This window comes from Dryas octopetala, chromosome 7, assembly GCF_963921425.1.
Source record: "Dryas octopetala chromosome 7, drDryOcto1.1, whole genome shotgun sequence".
Taxonomy (NCBI): Eukaryota; Viridiplantae; Streptophyta; class Magnoliopsida; order Rosales; family Rosaceae; genus Dryas; species Dryas octopetala.
Genome location: NC_141372.1, coordinates 991,763 through 1,005,117, shown reverse-complemented (window position 1 = coordinate 1,005,117; position 13,355 = coordinate 991,763). Strand labels below are relative to the sequence as shown.

The window sequence follows — 13,355 nt, the reverse complement described above, 5'->3', positions numbered from 1 at the left end:
ATAAATTATTTTGTGTAAGTTGTGTAATCGATATACCGTCACGTGGTATAACAAATCTAACGTGTCATAATACGGGTGTATATTATTAATATTATACCCTATTAATATAAATATATCGTCAAATAATATCTTTACATGTTGGATTGGTTACACTACATAACGGTGTATCGGTTACACTCAACAATTTTTCCTTTTGTTGCATCTGTTGTCTATACAACGGCATGAACAACAATGTTTGAATTTTTTTAAAAAAAATTTGAAGCATTTCTCAACCTCCTGCTAGTGCTATGTTAATAAATTAAACTTATAAATAATTAAAATTGTATTTATGGGCTTGAACCACTTCTCAACCATGGTCCATATAAGAACAAGAATGACAATGTTTCAAATTTTTTCTAGAAAATTGGCTAATAGATTAGACTTTTTTTTTGTATTTATTTTCTAGACTCCAATGGTTTGGACGACAATCTAACTTGCGATGGGCACTTAATGGAGGATGCCAAAAAGGTTTGGCCTTGTTTTTCTAATTTTTTTTGTGCTTTTGTTCCCCAAGAGTGTAATTAATTTTGTAGCACATCGTTTAGCCTAATTTGATATGAACTGTTCAACTACTTGTTCTTAGATAGGAGAATGTCTGGATTGGTTGTATTCTTTAGTTGGGATGTGGTTTCTATGTTGTAACCTTTGCATTCTTAATGGAATTTTGCTTTTGCTCTCAAATTTGAATCATCATTGTCAAATAAAAAGGTTATATATATTTATTTTCCCCTTTCTCCTATATCTTTATGAAAAATAGAAATTCTACAATATGGTTTATCAAAGTTTTTTATCCCTTAAAAAAAAAAAACAAGTTAGTACACCTAATTTATGGGCACTTCAAACAGGCCCTTATTTTTTTGGTTTATTATTCTTTCATCCCCGTCGGTTCGTGTGCTGCTGTAGTGCTGTGCTAAAATACTTGTACTTCCCGGTAAAGCTGCAACGGCGCCGTTTACCCTTTAAGCTCATTCTCATTGCTCACTTGGATAAGCAATGAACAAGCAGAGACGGCCACCGGACCCAGTGGCTGTGCTGAGAGGCCACCGTGCCTCCGTCACAGACCTTTGTTTTCACGCTTCTCAACCCATCATATTCACCGGGTACGATTTCAATACTCATGTAGCCTACCCTGTTTATTATCCTTCTTAATATTACCAATATGATTGAATTTGATGCACTTTTCGCTTCAGTTCTGCTGACGGTGAGTTGCGGATTTGGGACACTCTCCAGCATCGGACAATATTCTCAGCTGGGTACTCCATTAATAAGAATGTTGTTTTTCTTTTATTTATTTTTTAATACGATTATGAAGTTGGGCTTTGAAAAGAAAAAATGAAAATTGATTTGCAGGGTGCATAGTGCAGCACATGGGATTGCTTCTGTTGCTTGTAGTTCTTCAATTGGACCCAACAAAGTTCTCAGGTGCTTTTTCTTGTTTTCTATTTGTATTCGTTTATTGGGTTTCGTTTTTGAGCTGAAATGGCAACATGAAAATGTTGGTGTAGCCAGGGAAGGGATGGAACGGTTAAGTGTTGGGATATTGAAGATGGAGGTCTATCCAGGTTCTTAGCTAATTCTCATGACTCTAGCCTATAACTATTAGATTTTGTTGTCTACTGCATATTTTTTATTTTTCAATTTTGGCATGTGCCTCATCAATCTTGAACCTTGATCTCACCTTGGCAGGAGTCCCTCTGTTACAATCAAGACAAACTCTTACCACTTTTGTAAGCTTTCCTTGGTGAAGAGGTCTCATTTGTGTTCTAAGCGAGTTGACGGGCCTAAGCATCATGGCGAAGATGAGAGAAGGGTTAGGGAGACTACTGATGCAGATACTCTGGATGATTGCAGAGAAAAGGTTCAAGGATTGCCCGAGCAATCTGGCACCCTTGAAGGTTTGTTGAAGTTTATAGTCTGATTAGCAAAGTTGTATATGCACTATACCTATTTTCTTCTAGTAGACAAGGGCTTATACTTAGATATATCTATTAGTATTGGAGTTTGGATTTTAGTGTGTTTTTGTGTTTATTGCTCTAAGATAATTTGAAAACTAGAATAATGATAGACAAAAATTTTTGAAACAGAAAATACTCAAGCTGATGGATCTAACTATGTCGCTGTAGCAGGGGAACAGCCTTCCGAGGTCTGTATGCAATCTTGATTATGTTTACTTTTGTTTTCATGTTTTAGGCCCAATTGCTCATTATCTTCATGTGGTTGATGTGTAAAGGTTGAGATTTGGGATCTTAATACTGCAGAAAGGTTCGCACGACTACCTCAAAGCTGCACTGGTGGCTCCTCAGGTATTTCTACCAAGGAAAGAGGTCAGTTCCTAATACTTCAGTAATAACCTACGTCTTTTGGACTATCACTGTTCTGTCCATTCTTTCCTGTCATTTTCATCTATTTGACATAGAGCCGTTGTTTCTTGGCAGGAATGTGCATGGCAGTTCAAGCATTCTCACCATCTGAATCACAGGGGTTCCTAAATGTCTTGGCTGGGTATATTCTTCTTTTCTCATCTTCTTTGTTTTATGAAATTCAGTACCTTACCAATTTAGCATCTCTATGACTGCACTGGAGGTATTGCTATAGTTTGCAAAGTTATATTAGTATATATTAGAAAAAACACTGGTACTAATTGATATATTGGGTGATCATTTCTCTCTCTATCTTTGTATGTGTGTGTCTGTGTTACTGAGCATATTCATCATGTCTCAAAGTTTGTGATTGTGCACCACCCATATGCATAAATGTTATAATCATTGAAGCAGTGTTGGGTTTTGAGAATTGAAATTTGTAGCCGAAATTTGTGATCTTTCATCAGTTTGATTTATGTAATGTGATTGTGTTTTCTACATGGTGCAGTTATGAGGATGGTTCCATGCTTTGGTGGGATATTAGAAATCCAGGAGTTCCAATGACCTCTGTCAAGTTTCATTCAGAGCCAGGTGTGGGACCCTGAATCCAAAGAACCCCCATATACTTTCCTTTTCTTCTCAGTTTTCATTTGAAACAAGGCATATTCATCATGCATATTTTTCTGCAGTTCTAAGCCTATGCATTGATGGGTCATGCAATGGTGGTATCTCAGGAGCTGCAGATGAAAAAATTCTGCTGTATAGTTTGGATCATTCCATGGTAACTTACTTATCTTTGTAAGTTTGTACTACTAAACTTGTTACATCACCCTGCCTCTATGAAGTGGTTGGCAGATGTTTAAGTTGAACTAACATATAGATGAAAATGTTACACTTTCATAGGCAAATCTTTAACTGGCCTGTATGCAAATCTTTAACTTGGCCTGTATGCAAATCTTCAAGTTGAACTAACATAAGAATGTGAATGTTCTTCATATCATTGTAGGGTTTTTCCTTGATTTAATGGCTATTATTACAAAAATTGATTGCTAATATGTAAGCTGAAAGCCAACCAAGTCTATCTGGGATGATTCCTGGGCAGCTCATGCAAAGGGTGGCATCACCAATCTAATAATCTTCACTTATATGTTGCCTTTATACTTTGAATCAAAACAAGGAAATCATTCAACCTCCCTCCCTCTCTCTCTCACTCTCTCTCTCACTCTCTCTCTCTCTCTCACACACACACACTCACACACACACACAAGCTTTATGTATAATGTATACCCATGATTTTCTGTTTGCTGTTACTGCCTAGGGTACATGTGTGATCAAGAAAGAAATTATTTTGGAACGACCTGGAGTATCAGGCACCTCCATTCGACCTGATGGCAAAATTTTTGCAACAGCTGGCTGGGACCACAGGTTGAGAACATAGCCTTAAGTTTGAGATCTAAATGATATGTTGTACTTTTTTATAATTATTAGTGTTAATTTACAAGGACATATGCATATCATCCAGTTTCATATACTACAGGGAATAAAAAACTCAGAAACTCTCTTAATTTCTTGCAAACACAGGCCTAGCAGTGATTCTTTACGAGTCACCTTGTAGAAAAATCATATTTTAATCTCCCATGATCTGCATTCTTACGTCTTTTGTTTTTTCTTTTTCCTCTTTGATGGCAGAGTGAGGGTATATAACTATCGTAAAGGAAATGCTTTGGCAATATTGAAGTATCACCACGCAACGGTATAGTGTTATAAGATATATATATATATATATAATTTTTTTTTTCTAAAAGTCCAAAGAACAAAATAAACAAAAGAGCTGTATTCCACTGTATAAGATATTATTATTCATTTTGGGGCTGCTTCATCTTTCTAAGGCCTGCTTTTGTGTAGGATAGATACTCTCTTTGGTTTTGATGCTTTACACACTATTGAGGGCCTGATTATTTGCATTTTATTGCAGTGTAATGCTGTCTCTTATTCAGCAGATTGTAAGCTAATGGCCTCTGCATCCGAAGACACAACGGTGGGACTTTGGGAACTCTATCCTCCTCAAACTTGATTATATGATCTTTATTATACTGGCTTCCCAGGGTGGACATAATTTTGTGTTGACTTGTACTGTATTAGAAGAGCATCAAGAATCAGTATAGTTATAACTATAAAGCTGTGAAAATAATTTGAAAGAGAAAAAAAAGAAGAAGAAGAGGAAATAAGAACCTCTGTTAGAGCCTATAGGCTCAACTAGGATCGATCATTGCAATGAGCCAAGCATTTTTCATGAATGAAAGTGGGCTCGCTTAATACCCCTATTGCATATGACCCAAGCATTCTCATTGTGGGTTTGGGCTTATCTAACATTGAAAATAAGGAAATTCAGCCGAAATAAAAATTAAGAAGAAAGTTAGTAACATAAAAAAAAACCTCGCTAGACCATCAAAACCAATAACTGGGTCCGGGCTTCGGCTTATGTTGAGTTGAAAAACTGACTGAGCCTTAGCCCCAACTAAGCTAGGTTGTCCAGTAATGTTTCTGTCACTTGGACCAAACTCAAGACAAAAATAGAAGTCGAAAATTTGGACCAGTGATTGTGTACGAGTGTGATTGATGGGTGCATGCTGTACATCAGCGTCAAACTCGCTTTCAGACCCACATGAAGAGGCCCACTCTTGTAGATTAGGTCCATCGCTTTCAGACCCAGTTCCAAATTCTCATACTGGGACAGGGTGATCTCTCTTTGCAAGGCCGGCCATGGTTGAAACTTGAAAGTTAAAAAAATTAAAGAGCCACCATTCTTGATTATTGGTGGACCAACGTCAGTCTTCAAATATTTTTCAATATGATTTAATCACAAAATGCAGCCATGGAAGAAGTTGCACATAATTTCTGAATTTCACAACCCTAACTTTTCCCCCTCTTCATAATTATATAATGAGACAAGCTCATTTCACCCGTTATATAAAATTTTCACTCGCAATTAAAAATTAGATGGGCTAATAAATGGTAAAATCATAATCTGAAGTTCTGAACCATCTGGTTTTCTAAAAATGAACAAGCAATGCTTAAGGTTTCTAAGCAGTACTCTTTCCATCAGGCACCCAAATGTTTAAGATTGGCTTCCTTCCACTCAAATCATGAGCCAAATGTTGTACCCCAGGGTCCCATTAATAATGGTGTCTGTCTAGCTGGTTTTGTTGCTTTGTAACATCGTGTAGAACTGTAGATGAACGGGTGGTTCATTTGCCTAAAAAACTAGTCCCCATTTTGTTTCGGTTGGGACGTCATTGCATTGATGTAAATTGGTTGATAGAGTGTCGTCATTCTCCTACCCATGTGCTCTTCTATATCATTCTCTAGCTTTCAGATCTATGATTGACAATCCGACTTTGTCTTCATAATCGTGGGCCAGAGAACAAAAATTTTGGACCAAAAAAATAATTTAAAACCCCTCCATTACAAAGTTCATATTCAATCAATTTCCTTATGTTCGCTAACAGCCTAACAGTTAAGTAGTTCATAATTAAGATGATTAATTTGGAGAATTTTATACAAACGTGCTTTTGGTATGGTTATGGCATAACATACAATCACATTTAATGGTAAAAAATTTGTATCCTAATAGTGAAAAGATAAACTCATAAACATCAAAAAGTCAAAAAAGATCTAGTTATATGACATAAATTTCCGTGATAGACATGTACTAGAAAATACATGATGATTTAAGAGGCATCATTGATTAATTAGGCTAAAGCCGAATATCTTTATTGATTAAGATAATGTTTCTATAGTGGAGCCGTGGAGGTATTTAAACCCGTCATAAATCTCTTTCGAACCAACTAAAAAAAAAAAAAGGAAATGCTTTCAACCCAAGCAATTGCTTCTGGGTATCCCAAATATATGAATTCAGAGTCATAAAAGGTCTATAATGACAGTCACTCTCAGCAGGAAAACTCCAAAAGAACAAGTCATAGACTTGAGATGCAGAAGAATTCAAACCAGATAAGCCAGGAAATCCAGAGATCGAGCGCAAAGGATAAGACGTTTGGAATCCGTTTTCCTTTTCTAATTAATAATTATGTTAATTACTTCATCAAGTTGAACCTTGTTGCTTGGGTGGAAATATTGCGCCAACTCTTCTAGTTAATCCCAAAAGGCTAAAAACCCAAAACATACCAGTCCCATTCTGAAGCACCAATCTTCAAAGCGAAAGCAAAGGGGACCAAACAAAAGGAAAAAAAAAAAACAAAGATGCTGACTTTGTGTATTATGGAAATCACATAATTAACATCAACATGTATAATATATTATATGTTTGTGAAAATGATGCAGCTGAGCTGTGAGAGGATTGGAATATGTCTATAGGATCAGGTTCTCAAAGTGGAAATTAAAAAGAAAAACACAGGCTTATCATGTAGGAAACGTTTTAATACATCCATATATATTTGAAATTAAGCATGAAGTAATTTTAAAAAATACTTCTTGCACTTTAGTTTAGTCCAAAATATGCTTGGCTGCTGCTCATATAACAGAATGGTTGAATGGCTCTGGTGCTTATAGGTTCATGAATCAAAGGTTTGAATTTAATTTGGTCAAAAAGCATGTATGGCTAATTATTTGGATGTTCATGAATTAAGAGCTTTTTTATGGTTGATGCATGTATAATTAATTTAGTCCTTAATTAGAATATACAAAGACCAACAACTACTAGCTAGTAGAAAATAGATTAATTAATTGGTGAAAAGAAAAAGTTTAGGTGATGAAACTTAGCACAAGAGTCGATTAAGACTCTATCTAAGAATATACAGACGCAAACAGTTATAATATTTGCTTTTACGTCTTAATTAATTCAGCATGATATGATAATGATGAAATTGGCCCGATGGCCCAGATAGATTATTCATCATTGAAAGAGTATATAAGATCACAACATATTACATATCATAAATTAATTTATTGGAAGAATTGAATCAATTGATGTGCCTGGCCAACAGTATCAAAGATTACTGATCATTGGGCCTCAAACGTGATACACAACGATCATAATAAAACTAAAGGAATATATCATTCAAATACAATAAATAATTGGATCATGATTTGGTCTCATTTTGTTTGAATTGGCAAAATTGATTAAAAACATATCCAACAATTTTCCACTTCGTTTTTTTTTTTTTTGCAAAATACTTTTATCTGCCATAATTCAAAAAATCAAAACAGAAAGGGATATCTGAATTAATTAAGCCACCCTTCGATTTCTTCACAGACAAGCTTTGATGACAAAATGGGTAATTAAACTTTAAATATAAATCAGGCCAGGGTGTGCCAACTAATAGATCCATGCAAGCTTTTAATATATACGACAAATAATTGCTTAATAGTTTTACTTTTTCACGTACCCTCGAAGCAGGTGGTCTCATATCATAAGCAAGCCCAGTGATTTTTGAAGAAACGACAATTTACTTTTCAATGCATGCTCTAGTCGAATTCAAAGTCAATTTTTCACCATGTTTTAGTAGTGTACGTAATGGGGTCAGCAAACTACTTAAGTACTTATTGCATGATAAAAGAGATCGAGAGTAGCGTAGGTCGTAGTAATGAAACTTCTTTCATAAAAAATGAAATTTTCTTGTATGCCAAACACTGGAAAAAAATCATCATCACTTATTATTTACTACAAAATATGAGCCTAAGAAAAGTTTATTGGATTCCTCAGTTTATAGTTGGGAATCTTCGGATCAAGGAACTACCTGCCAACCCGTAGCTTCACATTAAACGTCGGCAGGAATTATATACACATATATGTGTGTCCTTCAGTGTTTTCAGACGTAAAAGCGTCACGCGAGGCGTTTGCAGTCTCGCAAGGCGAGGCGTAAGCCTTGACGCGTATAGCATAAGCCTTTCGGGCATACAAAAATTATAAAAAAAATTATATAGCTAAAAAATAGCATTAATTGTCATTCATATATAGGTAGTCTTGTTCTAGATCAAAAATGCAGAAAGAAGTATCTTCTTTGTAAAAGCAAGAACAACATTCATAAGATCCGAGGGCATCACAAAAGGTGAAACTTGAAGACTTTTCTTGTGAAAAAACTGAAAATGCATTTATGCACTGCTTACATGACGCCAAGGCTGCATTATGATGATAATGAAGGGGGTCTGTGTGGAGATGTTGACAAACCAACAAAATTGATCCATTAGTTCTTCCCTTGAGTAAACTTGAATAAAATTCCATAATAAGGGCCAAACTTACTTTCCTTTTCACCACCAAAGGACCAGAACAATTGGCACAAAATTTGCATTGCAGACTATCCGATATTTTCTTTGCTCCCCTTTTCTCCTTGTTCTCTTGTCGCTTTTAGTAACTATGTTCATTTGTAAGAAATAAAACCTAACTGATCATGTGACCAACACATATGACTATATGGAGGCTAGATGTGGCAATAAATCATGTCTCATATGGTTGCATGGAAGCAGGAGCTGAAGGAACATGTACTTATTTTTCTTTCATCTCTAACCCTCCCTCCCTCCCTCCCTCCCTCTTTTCTGATATCACTTGGAGTAATTGACTGATCGTTTTAGGACTGATTTTGGAAAAAAAAATCACGCAGAGCATCGCCATTCACGCCTTCAACGCCTTGTCGTCGTGAGGCGTATGCTATCTGCGCCTTGCTGTCACCTTTCAGTCATTTTACACAGTCCGAGCGATGTCGAGCGCAATCAGCCGCCGCCTCGCAATGACTCGCGCCTTGAGACGCGCCTGAAGCGCGCTTTTGAAAATACTGGTGTCCTTTAAAAAAAGAAGACTATATAAGCCAATGAGGTTGTCGATGGTTCACAACATGTGTATGTACCATACGAGAGAGTGACCCAACTAGTAGGACAACACACATACATCAATTGGACAAAAACAAAAGTTTTAAATTTACATATAAAAAGAATCTCTGATCGTATCATTAGTAATGTCTTAGGAAATTAAGACAAATATATATATATATATATATATAGCACTGCATCCAATGATGCAAGTGAATCCATGACTATCTACCAACAAATGAATTAATGTATAAGAAAATTATGAATATAAAGTTTTCATCATTGGATGCTAGCTTAATTAAGCTTTGACCAAAATAAGATTTAGTTACGCCACTCACTTCTTAAAATGGATATATATCAAAAAGATGTCCACAAAAAATAAATCAATTAGAAAAATAAAACTGATTGATGGCACATTATTGTTAGTTAGAACCATTAATCATGCTTGATTAGGTCGCTCCCAAGTCACCATCTATATAATTTAAATTCGTGATAAGCATTTAATGTTACTGATTCAATTGGAAAGACCTCAAAAGTACGTCAGCTCCCAATTGATCGATCGAATACATATACCACGTACACTGCATGTAATTATTATTTTCAATCTACAATACTAAATATCACTGCACTACGCAAGGTTCTGTAGTAGTAAAGTTCTAATTTCTAAAGGATAATATTTATAATTTCAAACATGTTGTACTAATGTTCTCACTCTTCAGGACTAGAATTTCGATATTTTGACCAACAGTAATACAAGTTCTGCATCCAATCTTGACTCTTTAAAATGATCAAATTTTCCCATTTACCTACCAGGCAAAAACGAAATTGATTTCATCAGCCAACGAAAAAATTAACGAAAAAACAAAAGAAAAATGAATAACTGAAAACAAAGGAGGAATCCAATGTACCAAGCCAGTTTTGCTGAGAGAAAGAACCCAATTACAAAAATATGGTCTTATACAGTGGTTAGTGTTAGACCTATTCACTTATTGTACGTAATTAGTTTTGGGTTTTGTGTAATATCATAAAAGAAATTGGAATATTTAACTGAAAAATAATTAATAATAAGTGGAAATGCTCAACACCTTAAAAACTATTATGTAAAAGGTTCGTTGATTTTAAGTACCAAATTGTAATGTTTTTTCATTTTAACTACTAAAACGTTTATGTCATTTCACTTTAAATACTAAATTTTAATTTAAGTACTAATTTTAAAAAACATGATTATAGCGAGTTGTGACTGTCTAATATTCCTAAATTTTTTATTGATTTGTTGTTTTTTTAATATTTGCAAGGCTTACTTTAATGTTTAATCTCTAGGTTATAGGACTTCATCCCTCAAACCTAAATCAAAAGCATTAAATCCTTAAAAATTTTGAATTTTTATAAATTAGTTATGACTGTTCGACAGTCACAATTGTATAGCAAACCAATTTGTAACCTAATTCAAAATGTTTTGCTCTAGGTTAGTATATACCTAAACTAAAAAAATTAGTATTTTGTTGTTTTACTGAAAAACTATTAATATTTGATATTTAATCATAATTTTCTATTATGTAAATAAGACTATATTTTTTCAATGTAAAATCTATGTTCCCTCACTTGTGTGTCAGTGCGGCACTTAAACCAAATACATTGATAACTAAAATTAAGTAATTGGTGTAGAAATATGCATGCATGAGTAATAATTACATATTTATAAAGGACTTAAAACTACCGATACAAGAAAAAATTTAACACACAAGAAACCTAACGATATAAGTAATCCTAGGAATCTTGGGTTGCATGACAAGTAATCCAAAAATTACAATGAATTGGAATTTTTTGATCAAATATCTTGTTTATCAGCGTGAAAATCAATTAGAAAATTAGATTGTAATATTGTATCAGCGTAAAAATAAAAAGATTAGATTGTATCAGCGTGAATATCTTATCTATCAGTTTGAAAATTAGAAAATTGTATTGTATCAGCGTGAAAATCAAAAAATTAGATCGTATTAGCCTGAATATCTTGTTTATTAGCTTTTTAACGAGCTATTTAAAAAAAAAAAAACCCTAGCGACAGCGGTCGCTTTCACTGACCGGCCCCGCGTCCCACGCGTTTACATGCATGTGGGTACTCTGATACTCTCTCTCTCCGTGTCTTTGTTCCAGGATTTAAAGAGAGGCACAGGTAGCACTTGAGACACACCCACAGACCACAGCAGAGAGCAAAACAAAAGAAAGCAACAAAGTATTAAGAAATTAAGGAGACCAAGAGACCGAAACACAGAGAAAGAATGAAGCCCACTCTGATTCTCTCATTCCTCTTCTTATCTCACTTCCTTATTCTGTACCAAGGCCCCTCTAGTCTGACCCACGCTGCCGGTGGCGGCACATGGAAACTCCTCCAACAAAACATCGGCATAGTAGCCATGCACATGCAACTCCTCAACAACGACAGAGTCGTCATCTTCGACCGCACCGACTTCGGCAAATCCAACCTCTTGCTGCCCAACGGTAAATGCCGCAACGACCCCACCGAACAAGTCCTCAAAGTCGACTGCACCGCTCACTCCGCCGAATACGACGTCGCTACCAACTCCTTTCGACCACTCTTTGTCCAAACCAACGTCTGGTGCTCCTCCGGCGCCGTCGCGCCCGAGGGCCGTCTTATCCAGACTGGTGGTTTCAACGACGGCGACCGCAAGGTCAGGATTTTCGAGCCCTGCGCGGGTTGTGATTGGAAGGAGATTGGGGATGGTTTGGCCGCTCGCCGTTGGTACGCGACCAGTCATATTCTGCCAGATGGACGGCAGATTGTCATCGGCGGACGGAGACAGTTCAACTACGAGTTTTATCCGAAAAGCCAGTCGTCTTCGAATGTGTACAGTTTGCCATTCCTTTTGCAGACCAATGACCCCAACATTGAGAACAATTTGTACCCCTTTGTTTTTCTCATGCCCGATGGGAGCTTATTTATTTTCGCTAACAATCGAGCTATATCGCTCAATTACGTTAAGAACAGCATCCTCAAGACGTACCCGGCCATACCCGGTGGCGACCCGAGGTCGTACCCGAGCACCGGGTCCGCAGTGTTGCTGCCCCTGAAGAACTTGCAGGCTCGGTTTGTTGTGGCTGAGGTTTTGATTTGTGGTGGAGCTCCGAAAGGGTCTCGCGACCAGGCAGCAAAGGGCACTTTTGTGCAAGCTTTAAAGACATGCGCTCGGATCAAAATAACTGACCCGAACCCGCAGTGGGTTGTGGAGACTATGCCCCTTGCTAGAGTCATGGGTGACATGACATTGCTCCCAAACGGCCACGTCTTGATCATCAACGGTGCAGCAGCGGGGACTGCCGGGTGGGAATTCGGTCGGAACCCAGTTTTGAACCCGGTTGTTTACAAACCCGATAATGCAATCGGGTCGAGGTTCGAAGAACAAAACCCGAGCACCATACCACGGATGTACCATTCCACAGCAATATTGCTTCGAGATGGGAGAGTGCTTGTTGGTGGTAGCAATCCTCATATTGGGTACCAGTTCGGCCCTAAAGTGGTTTTTCCAACAGAATTAAGATTAGAAGCATTTTCTCCAACATATTTGGACCCCCAAAACGCAAATCTGCGTCCCAAAATTGTTGCACCAAAATCTCAAGCAAAGATCAAGTACGGACAGAAGCTAGCAATTCAATTTTCAGTGACGGGAACACTGGCACAGAATTTGGTGTGGGTGACAATGGTGGCACCGTCTTTCACAACACATTCGTTCTCGATGAATCACAGATTGCTGGTACTGGCTGCCGAGAAGGTCACCAATTTAGGGAAGTCGACGTTTCAAGTTCAGCTTACAGCACCGCCTTCGGGTAATCTTGCACCCTCCGGATATTATCTTCTATATGTGGTTCATCAGCAGATTCCAAGTGAGGGCATTTGGGTCCAAATCCTCTGAGGCCGTCACAAAATTAAATGAAAATATAAAGGAGAGCAGTTTTGCTCACCTCTTTAACTCAGGTGTATGCTCACCTCTCATCTAAAATACTGTCACTTGTTTAAAAAACTAACCATGAGTTAATCTATTGTATTTAATTATTTATGATGTTATAATGGTGAGAGAGAAATATAATTTGACAACTCTTTTCTTATTTTTTCCTTAA

At 36.7% G+C, this 13,355-nt stretch overlaps 1 protein-coding gene and 1 pseudogene across 1 annotated transcript; both read left to right on the top strand.

The window, feature by feature from the left end:
• Positions 1 to 939: 939 nt before the first annotated feature.
• On the top strand, positions 940 to 4,658 carry EMB2757 (Transducin/WD40 repeat-like superfamily protein). Its single transcript, XM_086251895.1, has 13 exons — positions 940 to 1,139; positions 1,230 to 1,292; positions 1,390 to 1,461; positions 1,545 to 1,601; positions 1,726 to 1,934; positions 2,124 to 2,182; positions 2,270 to 2,363; positions 2,475 to 2,541; positions 2,908 to 2,990; positions 3,089 to 3,180; positions 3,718 to 3,824; positions 4,089 to 4,152; positions 4,375 to 4,658. Exons 1-13 carry the CDS (start codon positions 1,033 to 1,035, stop codon positions 4,471 to 4,473), a joined length of 1,173 nt encoding a protein of 390 aa, XP_086108021.1. The 5' UTR covers positions 940 to 1,032; the 3' UTR covers positions 4,474 to 4,658.
• Positions 4,659 to 11,412: 6,754 nt separating this feature from the next.
• On the top strand, positions 11,413 to 13,355 carry LOC147278140 (aldehyde oxidase GLOX1 pseudogene; annotated as a pseudogene).

What these genes read in the sequence shown, in the direction of transcription:
- EMB2757 (XM_086251895.1), top strand. Translation starts at nt 1,033, where the DNA reads ATGAACAAGCAGAGACGGCCACCGGACCCAGTGGCTGTGCTGAGAGGC. An exon ending in CGGACAATATTCTCAGCTGG is followed by an intron (nt 1,293 to 1,389) that starts GTACTCCATTAA and finishes ATTGATTTGCAG; the next exon opens with GGTGCATAGTGCAGCACATG. An exon ending in TTCCTAAATGTCTTGGCTGG is followed by an intron (nt 2,542 to 2,907) that starts GTATATTCTTCT and finishes TACATGGTGCAG; the next exon opens with TTATGAGGATGGTTCCATGC.